This window comes from Apis dorsata, unplaced genomic scaffold (assembly GCF_000469605.1).
Source record: "Apis dorsata unplaced genomic scaffold, Apis dorsata 1.3 scaffold_132, whole genome shotgun sequence".
Taxonomy (NCBI): domain Eukaryota; kingdom Metazoa; phylum Arthropoda; class Insecta; order Hymenoptera; family Apidae; genus Apis; species Apis dorsata.
In genome coordinates, this window is record NW_006263425.1 from 775,062 (window position 1) to 789,590 (window position 14,529).

Below are 14,529 nucleotides of genomic sequence, written 5' to 3' on the forward strand. Positions count from 1 at the left end.
CTTGTTATTTTTATTTTATTATTTTTTTTTAAACATATTTAATTCTTTCATTTTATATTTTAAGTTTTTATAAAAAATTAGGTCATTTTTTATTTTGTTTATTTAATATATTTTGTTCCACATGCTTTTTTTTTTGCAATCATTTACAGATTGTTCCAATTGATAAACTGGTGAAAGGCAGGTTCCAAGACAACTTTGAGTTTTTACAATGGTTCAAGAAATTTTTTGATGCAAACTACTCGAGAACAGAACCATACGATGCACTTGCTATGCGAGGAGGAGAGCCCATGGGTTCTGGTGGAAGTAATGCACCACATGGCACTAATACAAAACGCACTACTCCACGTGATGTAAATTCGGCTAAACCGGCTGCTCGTATTGGTACATTATTTCACACAACTTTTTTTTTTTATAAAATTGAAAATTATATTTATAAATTTAAACATAACTTAAATAATTATTTTTAAAAATAATCATGAAATTAACATTGACTTCTTTTTTAATTTGCAATCAACATGGTCTGGTTTTGCTTCAAAATAACAATTATAAATAACAAGTTAAAAATTGCTATATACTATATAGTCAAATATTTACTTATTTTTTTCTATGCAAATTTTTTTTATTTAAACTATATATATAAAAAAACAATAAGCTTGTGAGTCCTAGTAATATATGAAGAAAATTTCGCTTCAGGTAAGACACATACAACGGATCTTCCCGTACCTACATTAAACAACACTCGTAATTATTTTTGTTTTTTTTTATATTTTTATGCTCGTTTTTTTTATTTCTTTAGATTTTTATAATTCAAGGTTTAGAGAAGGGTATCCAATAAATTTGAAAAAAATTTCTTGTAAAATAATAACACAGGAAAGGTAGTTCAAAATTGTAAAAAAAAATTTATAATTTTAATTGTCTATTCTTCATTTAATTGTTTGAAAAATTATGTAGTATTGCTTACTTATTTGCTAATTATAAGTGCTGTACATAATTGTTTTAATGCATGCCTTTTGTCATTTTCTATTGTACAATTGTCTTTATAAATTATTATGGTTTTTATAATTAATATACATAACTACACAATTTGTAAAGATATTTATACAATATAATTTTAATATTAAAATATTTGTTATTAAGAGAATATAATTATTTGTGATTTGTAATATATGTAAATATATTAATTATATTGCATTTGTAGAATTATTAATAAAAAAATAAGATATTTAAAAATAATACATCAAATTTTATATTTAGTTACCAAAGCTCCAGCTCATCGTCCACAAGCGAAAACAGGAGTTGGCAACCGCGGCGAAGCTGGAAAAGTTGAAGAACTCAGTGCACAGGTATACATAGGAAAATCAAATTATTGTTACAAAATAATTTCATATTTTTATTGTATAATTTTTTTACAGGTGATGGAATTAAAAATGTCTTTGGAAGGATTAGAGAAAGAAAGAGATTTCTACTTTGGAAAATTACGTGATATCGAAGTTATGTGCCAAGATTGTGATAACGGAGATCCTCCACCAATAGTCCAAAAAATATTAGAAGTCCTTTATGCGACAGAGGTATGTGAGAGAATTTCGATAAATTTACAATTGAAATTTGTATATTCTCAGAAAATAGATTTCAAAATTTAAAATTTTCTCACTATCTAATAAAACTATTACATTTTAGTTTTTCTTTGATTTGTCAGCATCAATAATATATTACGTTGAAAATATTATAAAATAAAATAAAATAAGATTTCTTTAGTATTAAGAGAATCTGAATAATCGAGATAATTAACTAAAAACTGGAATCACTATAGAAAGTTAATATATTTTTCTAGAATAATGCACATGTCTAACAACAATTCTTATAGGAATTTATATTTAATTTTTTTGGATCGTAAATCTAGAATAAAGGTTCTATTATGTCCATAATATCAAATTTCAAAATTCTATTACATTATGTTTTTGTTATTTTTTTTTTTTTTTTTAATTATTTAGGAAGGATTTGCACCACCAGAAGAATTGGAAGGAGATGGTCTCGCGCCCGATGACGAGGAAGAATATTAACTTTACATTTTGTACAATCATTATAAAAAGTACGACAGCAAATTGTCCAAGTGCGTTTCAGTTTATTATCTATTTGTGAGCCAGTATCAGTACCCTTCGCATAATTGATAAGCTACTTTGTAAAGCTATTTAAGCATTTTCGCCTTCATTTCGTTACAAACGTTCACCGAGAGTTCATTAAAAGATTCGCACGTATAATTAGGATAGAAAGTACGTTAAATAATGCACTTGAATAACTTGTACTCTACGAAAAGTAATTATTAAGAATGAAAACAGAATTAGCAGTTCATATATTGTCATAGTTCTTTATCGTAATTAAAATAACGGTAGAGCTTTGAACATCGACAAATCTCAAAATACGAAGGAAAAAATGAACAAATATTTTTGGATGCAGATTACCTGACAAGTTGTCTGAATCCAGTTTGTTATACAGTAATTTTATGTTAACTATGTTCAATAATGTGTGAGTGTTTTTTTGTTTGTAAATGCACTATTGTTTTTATCGATAAATAGATGAAATCTCGTCGGTTTGTCCTTTCGTACCTTGTAGTTCTCCAAAATTATAGATTGTATGAACGCATAATCTATAGTATAACTGTTTCAAACCTGTTTCCAAGTCATTGTTAACATTTATTTGCATCGATCATAAATGTAAAACGATATATGATGTATGTCGAAAACTGATTCACGAAACGCATTAAATTGAATTTCCTAAGTTTTATACATACCTTCGATTTTTTCTTCTTTTTTAACTTAATGAAACAATACATACATTATGTTTCCATAAAAAAATTGTAAAACTCGTAGAAATGATTGCAATTTAAAATCTAAACGAGCGACACAATATGGAAATATAAATAAAATATAAATAATCATCGAGAAATAATATGATTACGAATAAATGAAACGACGACGATATTCATTTCTGTTTCCACTATATTTTGGAGATGCGAAAGATTGTTCGATTTGGACATTGGATTTTGAATCAATGCGCCTGATTCATTTTTGCAAAGATAGTAATTTATTTCACGCGAGTAGATACGCGAACATCTTCGTATCTCCATGATCCGTCTTTCAGAACGAGAATGGCCTTAAAAAGCAGCGATAAACTTGAGATTACAGACGAAATACTCGAATTATTTAGAGAGCAAATGCAAAGTGTATCTCTCAAAGTAATACGACATAATTGATAAAAAAATTACGTTGCAAGCGCAAAGAAACGCTTAGCTTTTGAACAGACAACAAATGAAACAATTAAAAAAATAAATGAATAAATAAATAGAAATAAAAATGAAGAAAAACTAACGAAGAAAATTTATAAAATTGTATGATCGGAGAATGAGTGAAAGATAACGAGCGAAAGAGATAAAAATCAAGCAAGCAAAAGTAAGCAAAATTATACACATATTATTTGCTAAGTTTGCGATGTAGCTTGGCACGTGTATTTTAAAAAACATAGGATTTAAATTAAACCATACAGAAACAATTTTATGTATTTGATATTTTAAATTTTCTCTTAAAGATTAATCATAGATATTAAAATAATGCGTCGATTATTATTGTTATTATTATTTCCATTGTATGAAATGTAATGCTCGTATTAATTATATGCAACGATTTTGAAAAAAGTACACGACGCATTTTAACTTGCGCTACGTTCATTGCTCTATGTGTGCGTTTACAGCGATTAATCGCGAGAATGTGCTTCAAAAATTTGAAATTTTTAATGATGAGGTAATAAATGTTTAATAGGATTCAATATTGCATGACTTTTTTTTTTTATTTTTTTATTTTTCAATATTGTCTGATTGTATGACTTTATATGTATAACTTTTTATGAAATTTTCAGAGATTATTATTATTAAGAACAAATTAATTTTTAATTATTTAATTTTTCAATTGTTTATTATATAATAAGTGATGTATATTTTTCTAAAAATTTTTGATCATCACATATATTGAAAATACATCTGAGTCAATTTGTGATGTTTCAAATTTTGTATTATTATATTATAATATGTATAGATTTATGTGTTTTCAATTTATTGCAATTAATTGTTCCTTCATATTATATTTCAGTTAAACATTTGCCATTCTTGCTACGATTTTATAAGGCTGATTTTAACGTTTATAATATTAAACTTTAAAAAAATATAAAGAAATGAGAGTATTTTGTAAAGTGAATAAAGAATCCATGTAAAAGAAATACAAATACGATGCAAATCAACAAAAAACACTTTGAGATAATTTTTTATCGTTATCTTTGAATTTTCTTAAAATACTCATCGTGAAAAATGAAAATTCCTATTAATAACAGAATTATAATAAATAAAATAAAAAAGATATTAATTATTCTTTTCTCTCAGGTATCCTTCATTAATGATTACGATTAAGAGTTTTCAGATATCATATTTTAAAATTATATATTTATAAATATATAACTTGACGAAATGAGTTCATTCAAAAAGTTATCAATTCAAGAGATTACTTCTGTATTCCTATCTTTCTTCGATATATATTTTAATATTAATTCGATTAAAAAAATTTTTTGATAAATTGAAAATTTATAATAGAAAAATGTACAAATGAATTAGTGTCATAGAATTTTCATTTATTTCCTTTTCCAAATACTCTTATATTTCCAATTTAAAAAACGAATCATATATCATACTCTTTCTCTTCAAAAAAAATTAAAGGACAATTCCAACTACGCATCCGCAAAATCTTTTTCCAATCATCACGACCAAATCACACACAAACTCATTCAAGAAACTTCATCAAACAATAAGTGATTTTCAAACTCTTCCAACATCTATTCCATCCGTCCCTCAATCTACACATGGATCAACCACCATCATTTCGTGTTCATCCATCCGCGTTGCATCAGAACACCAACATCGGTACCAAAGCAATCGAATTTCGTTCATTTTGTGCAAATCCACGAAAACAGCGGAAACAGGCGAATTCTTTGGTCTGAGCGCGCGTGATCATGAAGAAGATACGACTCGGGCCAAAGGTTCCGGCGGATGACGATCCTCCATCGTGAATAGAGTTCCAGTGGATCGTCGTCCGTGGTGGATCGTGCGTGTCGCGACCATTTCTCCTCGCGTGAAGAAAATATAGGAAGAAAAGTCGGCCATAAGAACAAGGCGACAAGTTACGTAAAAGGGGCGAAGAGCTCCTGGAAGGAACCATCCGGCGTTCGATCGCCGCCATTTTTAAAGCAGGTAAGATTCGCTACAGTATATATGTGTATACATGTATAAGCTTCTGTTGGAAATTCGATAAGTTTTACTCGATTTGTCGTTCTGTTCGATTTTCTCGCGGTTACGGCAGGAAGTGAGAACCTTGAGGTTACATAAGAGCGGCTTTTTATGAAAATGATCTGCGGTCATCTTGTTGGTGATCCAAGTCAATGACGTGCGCCAGTCGCGAGTCGATCGCCTTTCAACCCTCGTTTGCGAGGCTTTCGTGGATGATGGATTGAAGTGACTTGGATCGGATGGGGTATAAAGTTCGATGTTAATGTTGATTAAGCCTAGATATGTTTATCGTTGAGGTAAATTTTATTTTGGGCTTTTGGTTGGAAGAATAATTATTTTTTTTTAATAATGATAATTTAATAATAATTTAATTTAAATTTAAACTTGATTGAGAGTAAGGGATGGTTTTGTCTTATGTTTGAAAATAATCGCAGTAATTTATTTTTTTTCCTTTTTTTTTATTTTTTAATTTTAATAATTGATTAAGAATGATTTCACATTGAATTGTTTAATTCATTTTTTTATTCGATACTGTTTGATCTCTTGTATGTCTTTCGTGGATAAAAATTGCTTTAAGAATTGAGAAATTATTTTGATCGTGTTTTTCTTTCTTTTCTTTTTTTAATTCTTTTTATCGTTTCTTGTTACAAAAACTAATCGTTTTAACAAATTTGATGTCGATTGATTCTAATGACAAAGAGATTTTTAAGTCAATTTTTTTCATCTTTTTAATGCCAATATTTAAAATAATTGAAGATAATATTTTTACAATATCGAATTTTAATAATAATCAATGTAAATGATTTTTATTAAATGATTATTTCAATAAATGATTTATATATTTCATTTTTCGAGTAGAGAGAATTTCGAATTCGTATGATTCGTTTCGATTTGGTAACCGTTTAATGTATTCTGTCCTCGACGACCCAAACAACAGAAAAACGGGATTCTGAGAGGCTTTCTTGTGTAGTCGCTTGGCGAACAGCGTTGATGGAAGTTACTTTGCCTTATAGTTTATCGTTTGGTGAGTTTCGTTACCATTTTTCACGTATATGTTAAATTTAATCGTTAATTATTTATCAATATATAAATTATATTTAGATATAAAGAAAATATGAAAAAATTCGAAGAGATAACGTCGAATTTATTTTTTTGATAATCTATAAAATTATCATTTAAATAAATAAATAAGATAAATATGTTCTTATCAATTTTGGAACGTTATAAATGAAGTAATTTTTAAATAATTATTTTCTCTAATAACTAGAAATAATAAATTAATAAATTTTAAATTACAAGATCGAAAGAATTAAATTTATCTGTGATTGAACTAATGTTTATGTTTATATTTATGTTTATCTGCGTGTAAATTTATATCCCTCTAATTGCTTTAATTATATTATTATTAGTAAATAACTACTTTGTATTTTATCTTTCTATTAAACGTTTCTGGAATTAATAGGAAAAAGTAATTAATCACAAAAACGATAGTTATATATAATGTTAAAATAATAATTTTTATCAATTAGTAATAGAGTTTCACTAACAAATACAAACTATGAAAAATAATAAATATTGTGTTGAATATTGTTATCCTAAAATATAATTAATATGTAACATAATTTACATATTGATTTCTTATAAAACATATGTAAACTTAAAGTTTATCCAAAAAAAAATCATTTTAGAGTAATATAAAAGGTCATACATACATATTTATAATATTTAATATAATATATACATGTATTATAAATATTGAAATTTCCACAAAATTCATTAGATTATAAATTTTTAATTGAAGAAAGAAATAAAGAAATCAATGGATCTCTATGTAGATAGTGATTACCATAATCACTAAAATATTGATAAAAATAATAAAATTATATAACAATATTCAATCACGATATCGTATTTTATATTTTCTCTTTCAAAGTTCATTTTTCTATTCTCTTTTTTCCTCAATAATCCAAAAAAATAATCGTTTGCCTACCCTCGTAACTCTCGTTATTAAATTATTTTTTTCATTTCTGAACATTTTTATTTCACATTTTCGTTATGGGAATTTTGTCGTACAATGGCGGATAACAACAGGTCATGCCTTCTCGATAGCAAAATTATCGTTTCCTTTATTGTTTATTTGCGAGGTTTCGATGAGAAAAATTTCACGCGACCATAATGTGCCATAATGATGTATCAGTATCGAAAAATTTCAACAGAAAACAAATCATCTTGGATCATTAAGACAAAAAAAGATCAAAAGACGAAAAAAAGACATGTGATCTTTATTCCAAGATTATCGCCTTGATTTTAAATATATTTTTGTTAATGTAAATTTTCGATTTACAATTTTATTTTCAATCAATTTCCATGTTAAATCTTAGGTTTAAGTTTAATTATAATTATGAAAAGGAATTTAAAAGATTTATTCAATATCTTTCATTTCTTCATTATTATTTCTTCTATTTAAATTTCATATTATTTATGAAATTTGGAAAAATTATAATATATTAGGATTAAATTATAATTTATTAGGATTAAAAGTTTATTAGTTAATCCTTTATAATATCATCGTGTATATCTAAGTTTTTCAAAGTTTATTTTATCTATTTGTTATTGTACTATTGCTTATTGGTATATTTTAATGCTAATACTAATTTATTTGCAATAATTATTAGATCTTAGTTTTCAAATTAACCTTGAGATTCATTTTCATGATATTATGTTTGTTTTGTAGTAACTTAAAACTCTACTTCGTAATATTAAATATATAAACTAACAATTTAATCATTAATTACCGTAAGCACAAATATAGAAAATAATAATTAACAAATACATTTTTGTTTATGAAATATTTCTCTAAAATTTAATGAATTCTCAAGAAATAAAAATAATAAAATTTCTTTGTTCTGATCAAACAAAATTTAAATTGCAGAAGATCAATGTTTAAATTAAAGAAAGGAAAAATTTATTTAATATTATATTTATATATACATAAATAAGTAAAATTAAAAATTAAATCAGGAAGAAAATAATAATTAAAATAATAAGATAATAATAATAATAAGAAAATAATAAGATGAAAAATGTTCAGTGTTAATCTAAATATTTCTATAATAATAAAATAGTTTATAATTATTTTAAAAAATCATTCATTGAAATTTAATTGAATAAATCATTATTTAAAAAAAAGAATATTTCTAAGAATTTTCAGGAAAATCTAATATTTATTTGAATATTACAATATTCAAATATATATAATATAGATTTAATTCATTATTTCTATTATATTATATTTATAATACTTATATTGTATTATATTTTGACATTTCAGTTGCCCTCTTTGATTTAAATTCTAAATAAACATATTTAAATTATAATAAAAGAAATAAGAATATCGGTATTATGTCAGTTAACGAATTAATATTTTTAATATTTACATTTTTTTGAATGGATTTCATTATAAAAATTCTATCCCAAATTTTTTTCTATTATGAAAATGTCATGAATTTTCGCGAATGAAAAGTATGAAAATGAAAAATAAATTAAATTAAAATCTATTCTATTACTAAGCGAAATGACAAAGGGTTTCTCTTTTATTTCTCACCACGAAATATCGAATCTTCCAAAAATTTTGTTCCCTTTTCTTTTGCAAAAAAAAAAGGAAAAAAATTCTACGATAAAAATAAATTGTATTAAAATTTACTTTATTATTGAACAAATGACAAAGGATTTTCAACAAAGTATCGAATTTTCCGGAAATTTTTTCGTTATTAAACAGGATCGTAAAAGAAAGACGAAAAATAAATTATATTAAAATCTATTATATTACTAAGTAAACGACAAAGGGTTGCTTTTTTTTTTTTATTTCTCACCACGAAATATCGAATCTTCCAACAGGCATACTCATAGTAGTCTGTGAGCTCTTTTCGCGATAATGTGAGGTCATGCCTTCCAGATAGCGAATTATCACCATTGCATTTCTTATTGTTTATTTATTACCATCTCATTACGAATTAATGAAAGAGGATTTCATCCAAGTGAACCCATCCACACTTCCAGAAACAAATTCGAAAATGTTATTAGTGATTCCGTGTTATAAGAAAACGTGTCTTTGTCACGAAAGTTTAAGGCAAAAGTATAAATCTAATTCTATTACTACTCTCGAAATCTTGGTACAACGAGATCAATATTTTTCAGCTTGTTTAACAAACCTGTTAACATGGTGTTTCTTTAATGACGCTTCGTTTATTAAGTGACGATAATTTCGAGATAATTTGAAAATTGTGTATTTATTGTGCTTTCAAATGATTATGTGAATATTTCGAAATTATCGAGTTATTTAAGTGGAATTGAAAATATATAATTTATGACTTATTTGTTTTATTCAATAATAATTATTTGATCACTTGCAATATTTTATTTTGTACATGGGTAGATACGTACTTGTCAAATGTGTGTATATAATTCATAATAAGATATAATATAGAGTATATAGAGAAAAGATTTGCTGAAATAAAAAATAAAAAAAAATATAAAATTAAAAGGTAAAAGACACAAAATGAAAGATAAAAATAATGTATGAGTTAAGAAGTTAAAAATAATATCTCGTGGCTCTAAAATTAATAGATATTCATTGCTGAGGAATAAATTAAAAAATTATGGTTTTCAAGAGATTTAGAGAATGAATCAAATGTCAAATAATTATCAAGAGAAAAGAAATGTTATGTGTGTTTGAAGTAAATTTTTACTAATTGTTTAACAATCCTTTGCATAAATTAACATAGTATTGTTTGACGATGACTATTTGACATTGTGTATAACATGTTAGATAAGAACATTATGCAAATCCTTTTATACAATTATAAAAATGGAAATTTCTACGCTTCGATTCTTCCTTTTAAATTTAAAATTAAGTTAATTTTATTCAATAACGAATTTTATACGATTTTCAGATCAAATTTAACCATGGAGAATGAAAGAAATTCGGTAGCCGTAAGTAATGGGCATCACTATGTACATTTAAACAGAAAGAAAAATGGAAAGAAAATAAAAATAATTTCATTTCTTATTTTCTGCAGACAACATCCAGGAAAGAATCAGAAGGAATTACAAGATGGATAGAATCCGTGATTATCACCGTGTCGCAAACTTCCATAGGCCAAGCATTGTTTAAATTCATCGACTCGTTTTTATGGGTCGTGGAAAAATCCACGCAATGGAGCTTACCTGCTCATGAAATCGCAGCTGGTATATTTGAATAATTTTTAAAAATTATTCTAACTCGTTAATGATCTAATAATAAGTCACGAAGTCATTTAAATTAATTTTTAACCATTTGATTTTAAAAATTTGAAAATTAATTCGTTTGATTTAAATCCATGGACTTTTTTTATATTTATGGCAAACAGAGGAGAATGGTAAAGTATTTGGGAGAATAGAGCTCGTGAGACCTTTGCCATGGCTTCTCTTTCTGCCAGGATTAGTGATACTTCGAATCATCAGATGTGGGCTCAACGTGGGTGCTTTTATTTTGGGCTATCCACGAATACGACCAAGTGGAATGGTATGCTACGTTATTTCTTATATTTTAATGTCATGACGTCGATTAAAATATTTTATAATTAAATCATAAACTTTTCAATACTCTTTTTCATACGATAAATTCAACGATAGATTATTACAAAGCGTATTAAATTTTATTTTTTATTTTAATTTTTTAAAAAATATATTTTAATTCTATTTTTTTATATGCTAAACGAATCGTATCGAAAGTAAAAAATGTAAGATTTGTGCAATTAAAATTTAATATAAAAAAAAAATTTGTTCCAGGTAAAATTCGTGCAAAAGACTCGCAGACGATTAAGAGCAATAAACGTAAAGGCAGTAAAAGCGAGGCGCAGAATAACGTGTCCCAAGGTAAATCGACTATTTGTAATTCTAATTGCATGTATTTTTATATATATCTTTATTAATATTTGTTTTTCCATGTCCCATGTAGTATTAGCAAAGAATTTTATACATGCACGTATCTTAAAAAATTATATTCCTTGTAACTACTTATTATTATAAATAGTTATTATTGAAATTAGCATTAGGTAAATTTTTTATTTTAATCGCGTATTTGCATGATTTTAACAGTGCTGCTGTACTCTTTCGTTGAGTTCTGTTGCATTCAACGATTTTTAATTCAAATAAAATGAAATTAATGCCCCATTTAAAATTCATAGCGAATCAATCTGATTTTTTTTTAATTGGCAAAAAAAAAAAAAGAAAAAGAAAATGGTAATTTTTTAAAGTACAAAGAAAATTTATTTCATAAAAAATAAAATATATAACAAAAAAATTTTAATTAATTTCTTTTCATAATATAAAAATATAATGGTCAAGATTAATTAAAATGAATGACTTAATCTCGGATTCTATTATTATTATTAATGATATTTAATAATTGTCAAGTATTAAAGATTCGATAATCGACTTTATTTATACGTAGAGCTCAATGAAAGAGTAGACATTCTTTTTTTTCAACTCGGTTAGCCTTTAGACACATAAATTAAAATTAGCACGATAATAGTCTCGGTGATGGATATAGGACAAGAGATTGACGATGATCGAGGCCAAGAAGGCTCTGATCAGATCCATCAGATTGACTCTGTCCACTTTGTCTTGTTTGGATACGTCTAAATCATCCCCCTCGCCACCCCCGATGAAAATTCGTGTAGGTCAAATGGATTTCGACACGGTAATTCTTTTTAATAAATTATTAATCATTTCTACGATATTTCAAGTCTAATTAAGGATAATTTCAATTTTTTTTTTCTATTCCTAATTATTCCATCTATTTATAATTATTCATAGTATGAATATTTTCAATTACAATTAAAAGTAGTCATTTGAAGATTATTAATCATGTATATGGTCATTCGTGTTTGTCTTCAATTATCTGAGCAATTCATTTTGTAATTCTTTATAATTGTGTGCGTAGCAAGTATTTTAAAAAAAAAAAAAAAGAAAACAACTCAAATGTGTAATTTTCAATGTTTCTATTAACACAAATTAACGATACTTAATTATTATTGTCAATTATTATTATTCATATTGATTGTAAGATATTTTATTCAAGATTTAAATGAAATCGCAGATAGCAACACCAGAAGAGAAATCGACCACGGAATCTGTCGGTAGTCCTGTACTCCACGAAATGAAACGCAAATTCTCCCAGATCTTAGATGATGAAAGTTCCGATGGGTCGGATAACGAGACACTTCGTACAAAACTCGAAAGATTAGCAATGGAGAACAGCACGGACGATTCTGATTTCAACGTAAGTAATATTGAAAGATTACTTTTTAAAAAAATTACTTTTTAAAAAAATCAAAATCATAGACTCGAGTGTGAAGCGTACCTTTCTCTCTGAAACAAAAATTTGTCATCAAAGTTGAAGAAAATATTGGAATATGAGAATTTTTTTAAGAAAATTTTGCGATTCGACGATTGATGTTTCCAGATTGCCGAATGTTCGATGGAATCAAGCACAGGGAGCAGCGAAAACGACGTGGACAAGGAGATATCATTTAACGAGACGACCGAGATCCAGAGGGAAGCTTACAAATTCTTGAAGGATGATACATACCAGCTAATGTCTTTGGTAAAATTAATATACGTAATAATCATGTTTTCGTTATGTCTTTCGTGTTTAATGTGGATATGAAATGTCTGTGAGAAAATTTTAAAAATTGACTTCAATTGCTCTAATTTTTTTTATATATTTTTTTTTATTTTATATAGTTATATAACTTGATAATGATTTTAATTAGATGATGTGACTAAGAATATTTTTATTAAATTTAAATAGAATCGTAGTATGGAATAAAGTTATTACGAAGAAACGACAATATTGAAATATCTTGAAAAATTTCATAAAATTTGAATTTTGACTAAAATCCTTTAAAAATAATTTCGTTTCTTTTTTCTTAGTAACTAGAAATTTAAATATTTCCTTTTTATAGATGTATAATTAAAATTTGTTAAAAGTGATTGGATAGTTTGGGTAGAAAAAACAAAATTAAAAAGAAGAAAAAATATAGAACAAAAATTTGCGATTTGCATAATAATTACATAATAAATATGCAAGAAAGCAATTAGAAATGAAAAAAAAAACTTGGTAAGTTTACGTCAATAACTCTGGAAATGATGGAGATAAATTCATATGCGTAGTTGATCGTATATAAATATACACGATATACGTAATTTTTACATACGTTATTTTAAGAGAAAAAATTATTGCATGTAATTATCTTATCACGAGAAACAGCATAGATCATTAATAAAATATAAATAAATATTTTTCATCGGTGTTTGAATTTTGATCTTAAATAATAAAATTCGAAGTCCGTTTGTAACATAAACAATTCTTTAAAAATAGATATGTTTTGCATATTGGAAGATTGATTATAATAAAAAACTGTGTAATCTATAGAATATAACATTCAAATATTTTTAATAATTTAAAATTAAAAGTAATAAAATTTATCACATGCGAATGTATCCTATCTTTTTATCTCCATTACCCAATACAACAAACAAGTAAAAATCTTAATTCGTTAATTAATTTTAATTTACAAAATACTGATATATTTATTTTCGAGAATTTTTATTTTTTCTAATTTTTCAAGATTATACCATCAATTAAAGAACACCTATTTACACTATCTAATGCAAAAAGATTATTAACAAATATATTTTTAATCATTTTGCTTTCGAGAATTATTTTTCGTCAATAAGATACTCTCAATGAAAAATATTTTTAACAATTTTTCATATACTTAACATATAATTCGCTTACGATTTTCTCTTAAATTCAATTCAAAAAATTCTCAAAAAAGAAATACACAGATCAAAAGTTCCATCCAAAAATTTCTGTCTCATGATTAATCGACCATTAATTAAATTTATTAAACATTTAATAGTCTTTGTCTCTTTCTCGACACTTTATACAACACGTGTTCTTTCTATTTAGAAATTGCAGATAGCGAAATCGATGAAGGACAAGGAAACGAAGGATGGCGAGAAACTCGAGAGCGTGGACAGTTCTGGTGAGTCCGTGTATTCGTCGGCAAAGGAATTCGACGAGGACTACGAAACGACTTTACACGAGCCACGGCTATCGGCTGGCCGAGTAGTTCACCGGAACAATTGCACTTCCC

The 14,529-nt window shown here is 26.0% G+C and overlaps 2 protein-coding genes across 9 annotated transcripts in view; both read left to right on the forward strand.

Moving 5' to 3' along the window:
- The window catches only part of LOC102673511 (microtubule-associated protein RP/EB family member 1), a 6,364-nt gene extending 2,850 nt beyond the window's left edge, over window positions 1-3,514 (forward strand). The window contains exons 4-8 of one of the 4 annotated variants that reach the window (XM_006613060.2): window positions 150-381; window positions 694-741; window positions 1,255-1,343; window positions 1,413-1,568; window positions 1,992-3,514. In XM_006613060.2, coding sequence (XP_006613123.1) covers window positions 150-381; window positions 694-741; window positions 1,255-1,343; window positions 1,413-1,568; window positions 1,992-2,060 — 594 coding nt within the window. In that variant the 3' untranslated portion in view covers window positions 2,061-3,514. Of the gene's footprint in view, window positions 1-121; window positions 382-693; window positions 742-1,254; window positions 1,344-1,412; window positions 1,569-1,991 lie in introns of all 4 variants that reach the window. The other 3 variants (XM_031509187.1, XM_006613062.2, XM_006613061.1) reach the window with 3 other exon arrangements.
- Window positions 3,515-5,015: 1,501 nt separating this feature from the next.
- The window catches only part of LOC102673897 (dentin sialophosphoprotein-like), an 11,885-nt gene continuing 2,371 nt past the window's right edge, over window positions 5,016-14,529 (forward strand). Inside the window, exons 1-10 of one of the 5 annotated variants that reach the window (XM_031509184.1) lie at window positions 5,025-5,287; window positions 6,182-6,347; window positions 10,276-10,315; window positions 10,402-10,570; window positions 10,732-10,886; window positions 11,153-11,239; window positions 11,916-12,065; window positions 12,465-12,647; window positions 12,831-12,971; window positions 14,343-14,418. In XM_031509184.1, the coding sequence (XP_031365044.1) occupies window positions 10,289-10,315; window positions 10,402-10,570; window positions 10,732-10,886; window positions 11,153-11,239; window positions 11,916-12,065; window positions 12,465-12,647; window positions 12,831-12,971; window positions 14,343-14,418 (988 nt within the window). In that variant the 5' untranslated portion in view covers window positions 5,025-5,287; window positions 6,182-6,347; window positions 10,276-10,288. Of the gene's footprint in view, window positions 5,288-5,337; window positions 5,620-6,181; window positions 6,348-9,316; window positions 9,459-10,275; window positions 10,316-10,401; window positions 10,571-10,731; window positions 10,887-11,152; window positions 11,240-11,915; window positions 12,066-12,464; window positions 12,648-12,830; window positions 12,972-14,342; window positions 14,419-14,529 lie in introns of those variants that run through there. The other 4 variants (XM_031509183.1, XM_031509185.1, XM_031509186.1 and 1 more) reach the window with 4 other exon arrangements.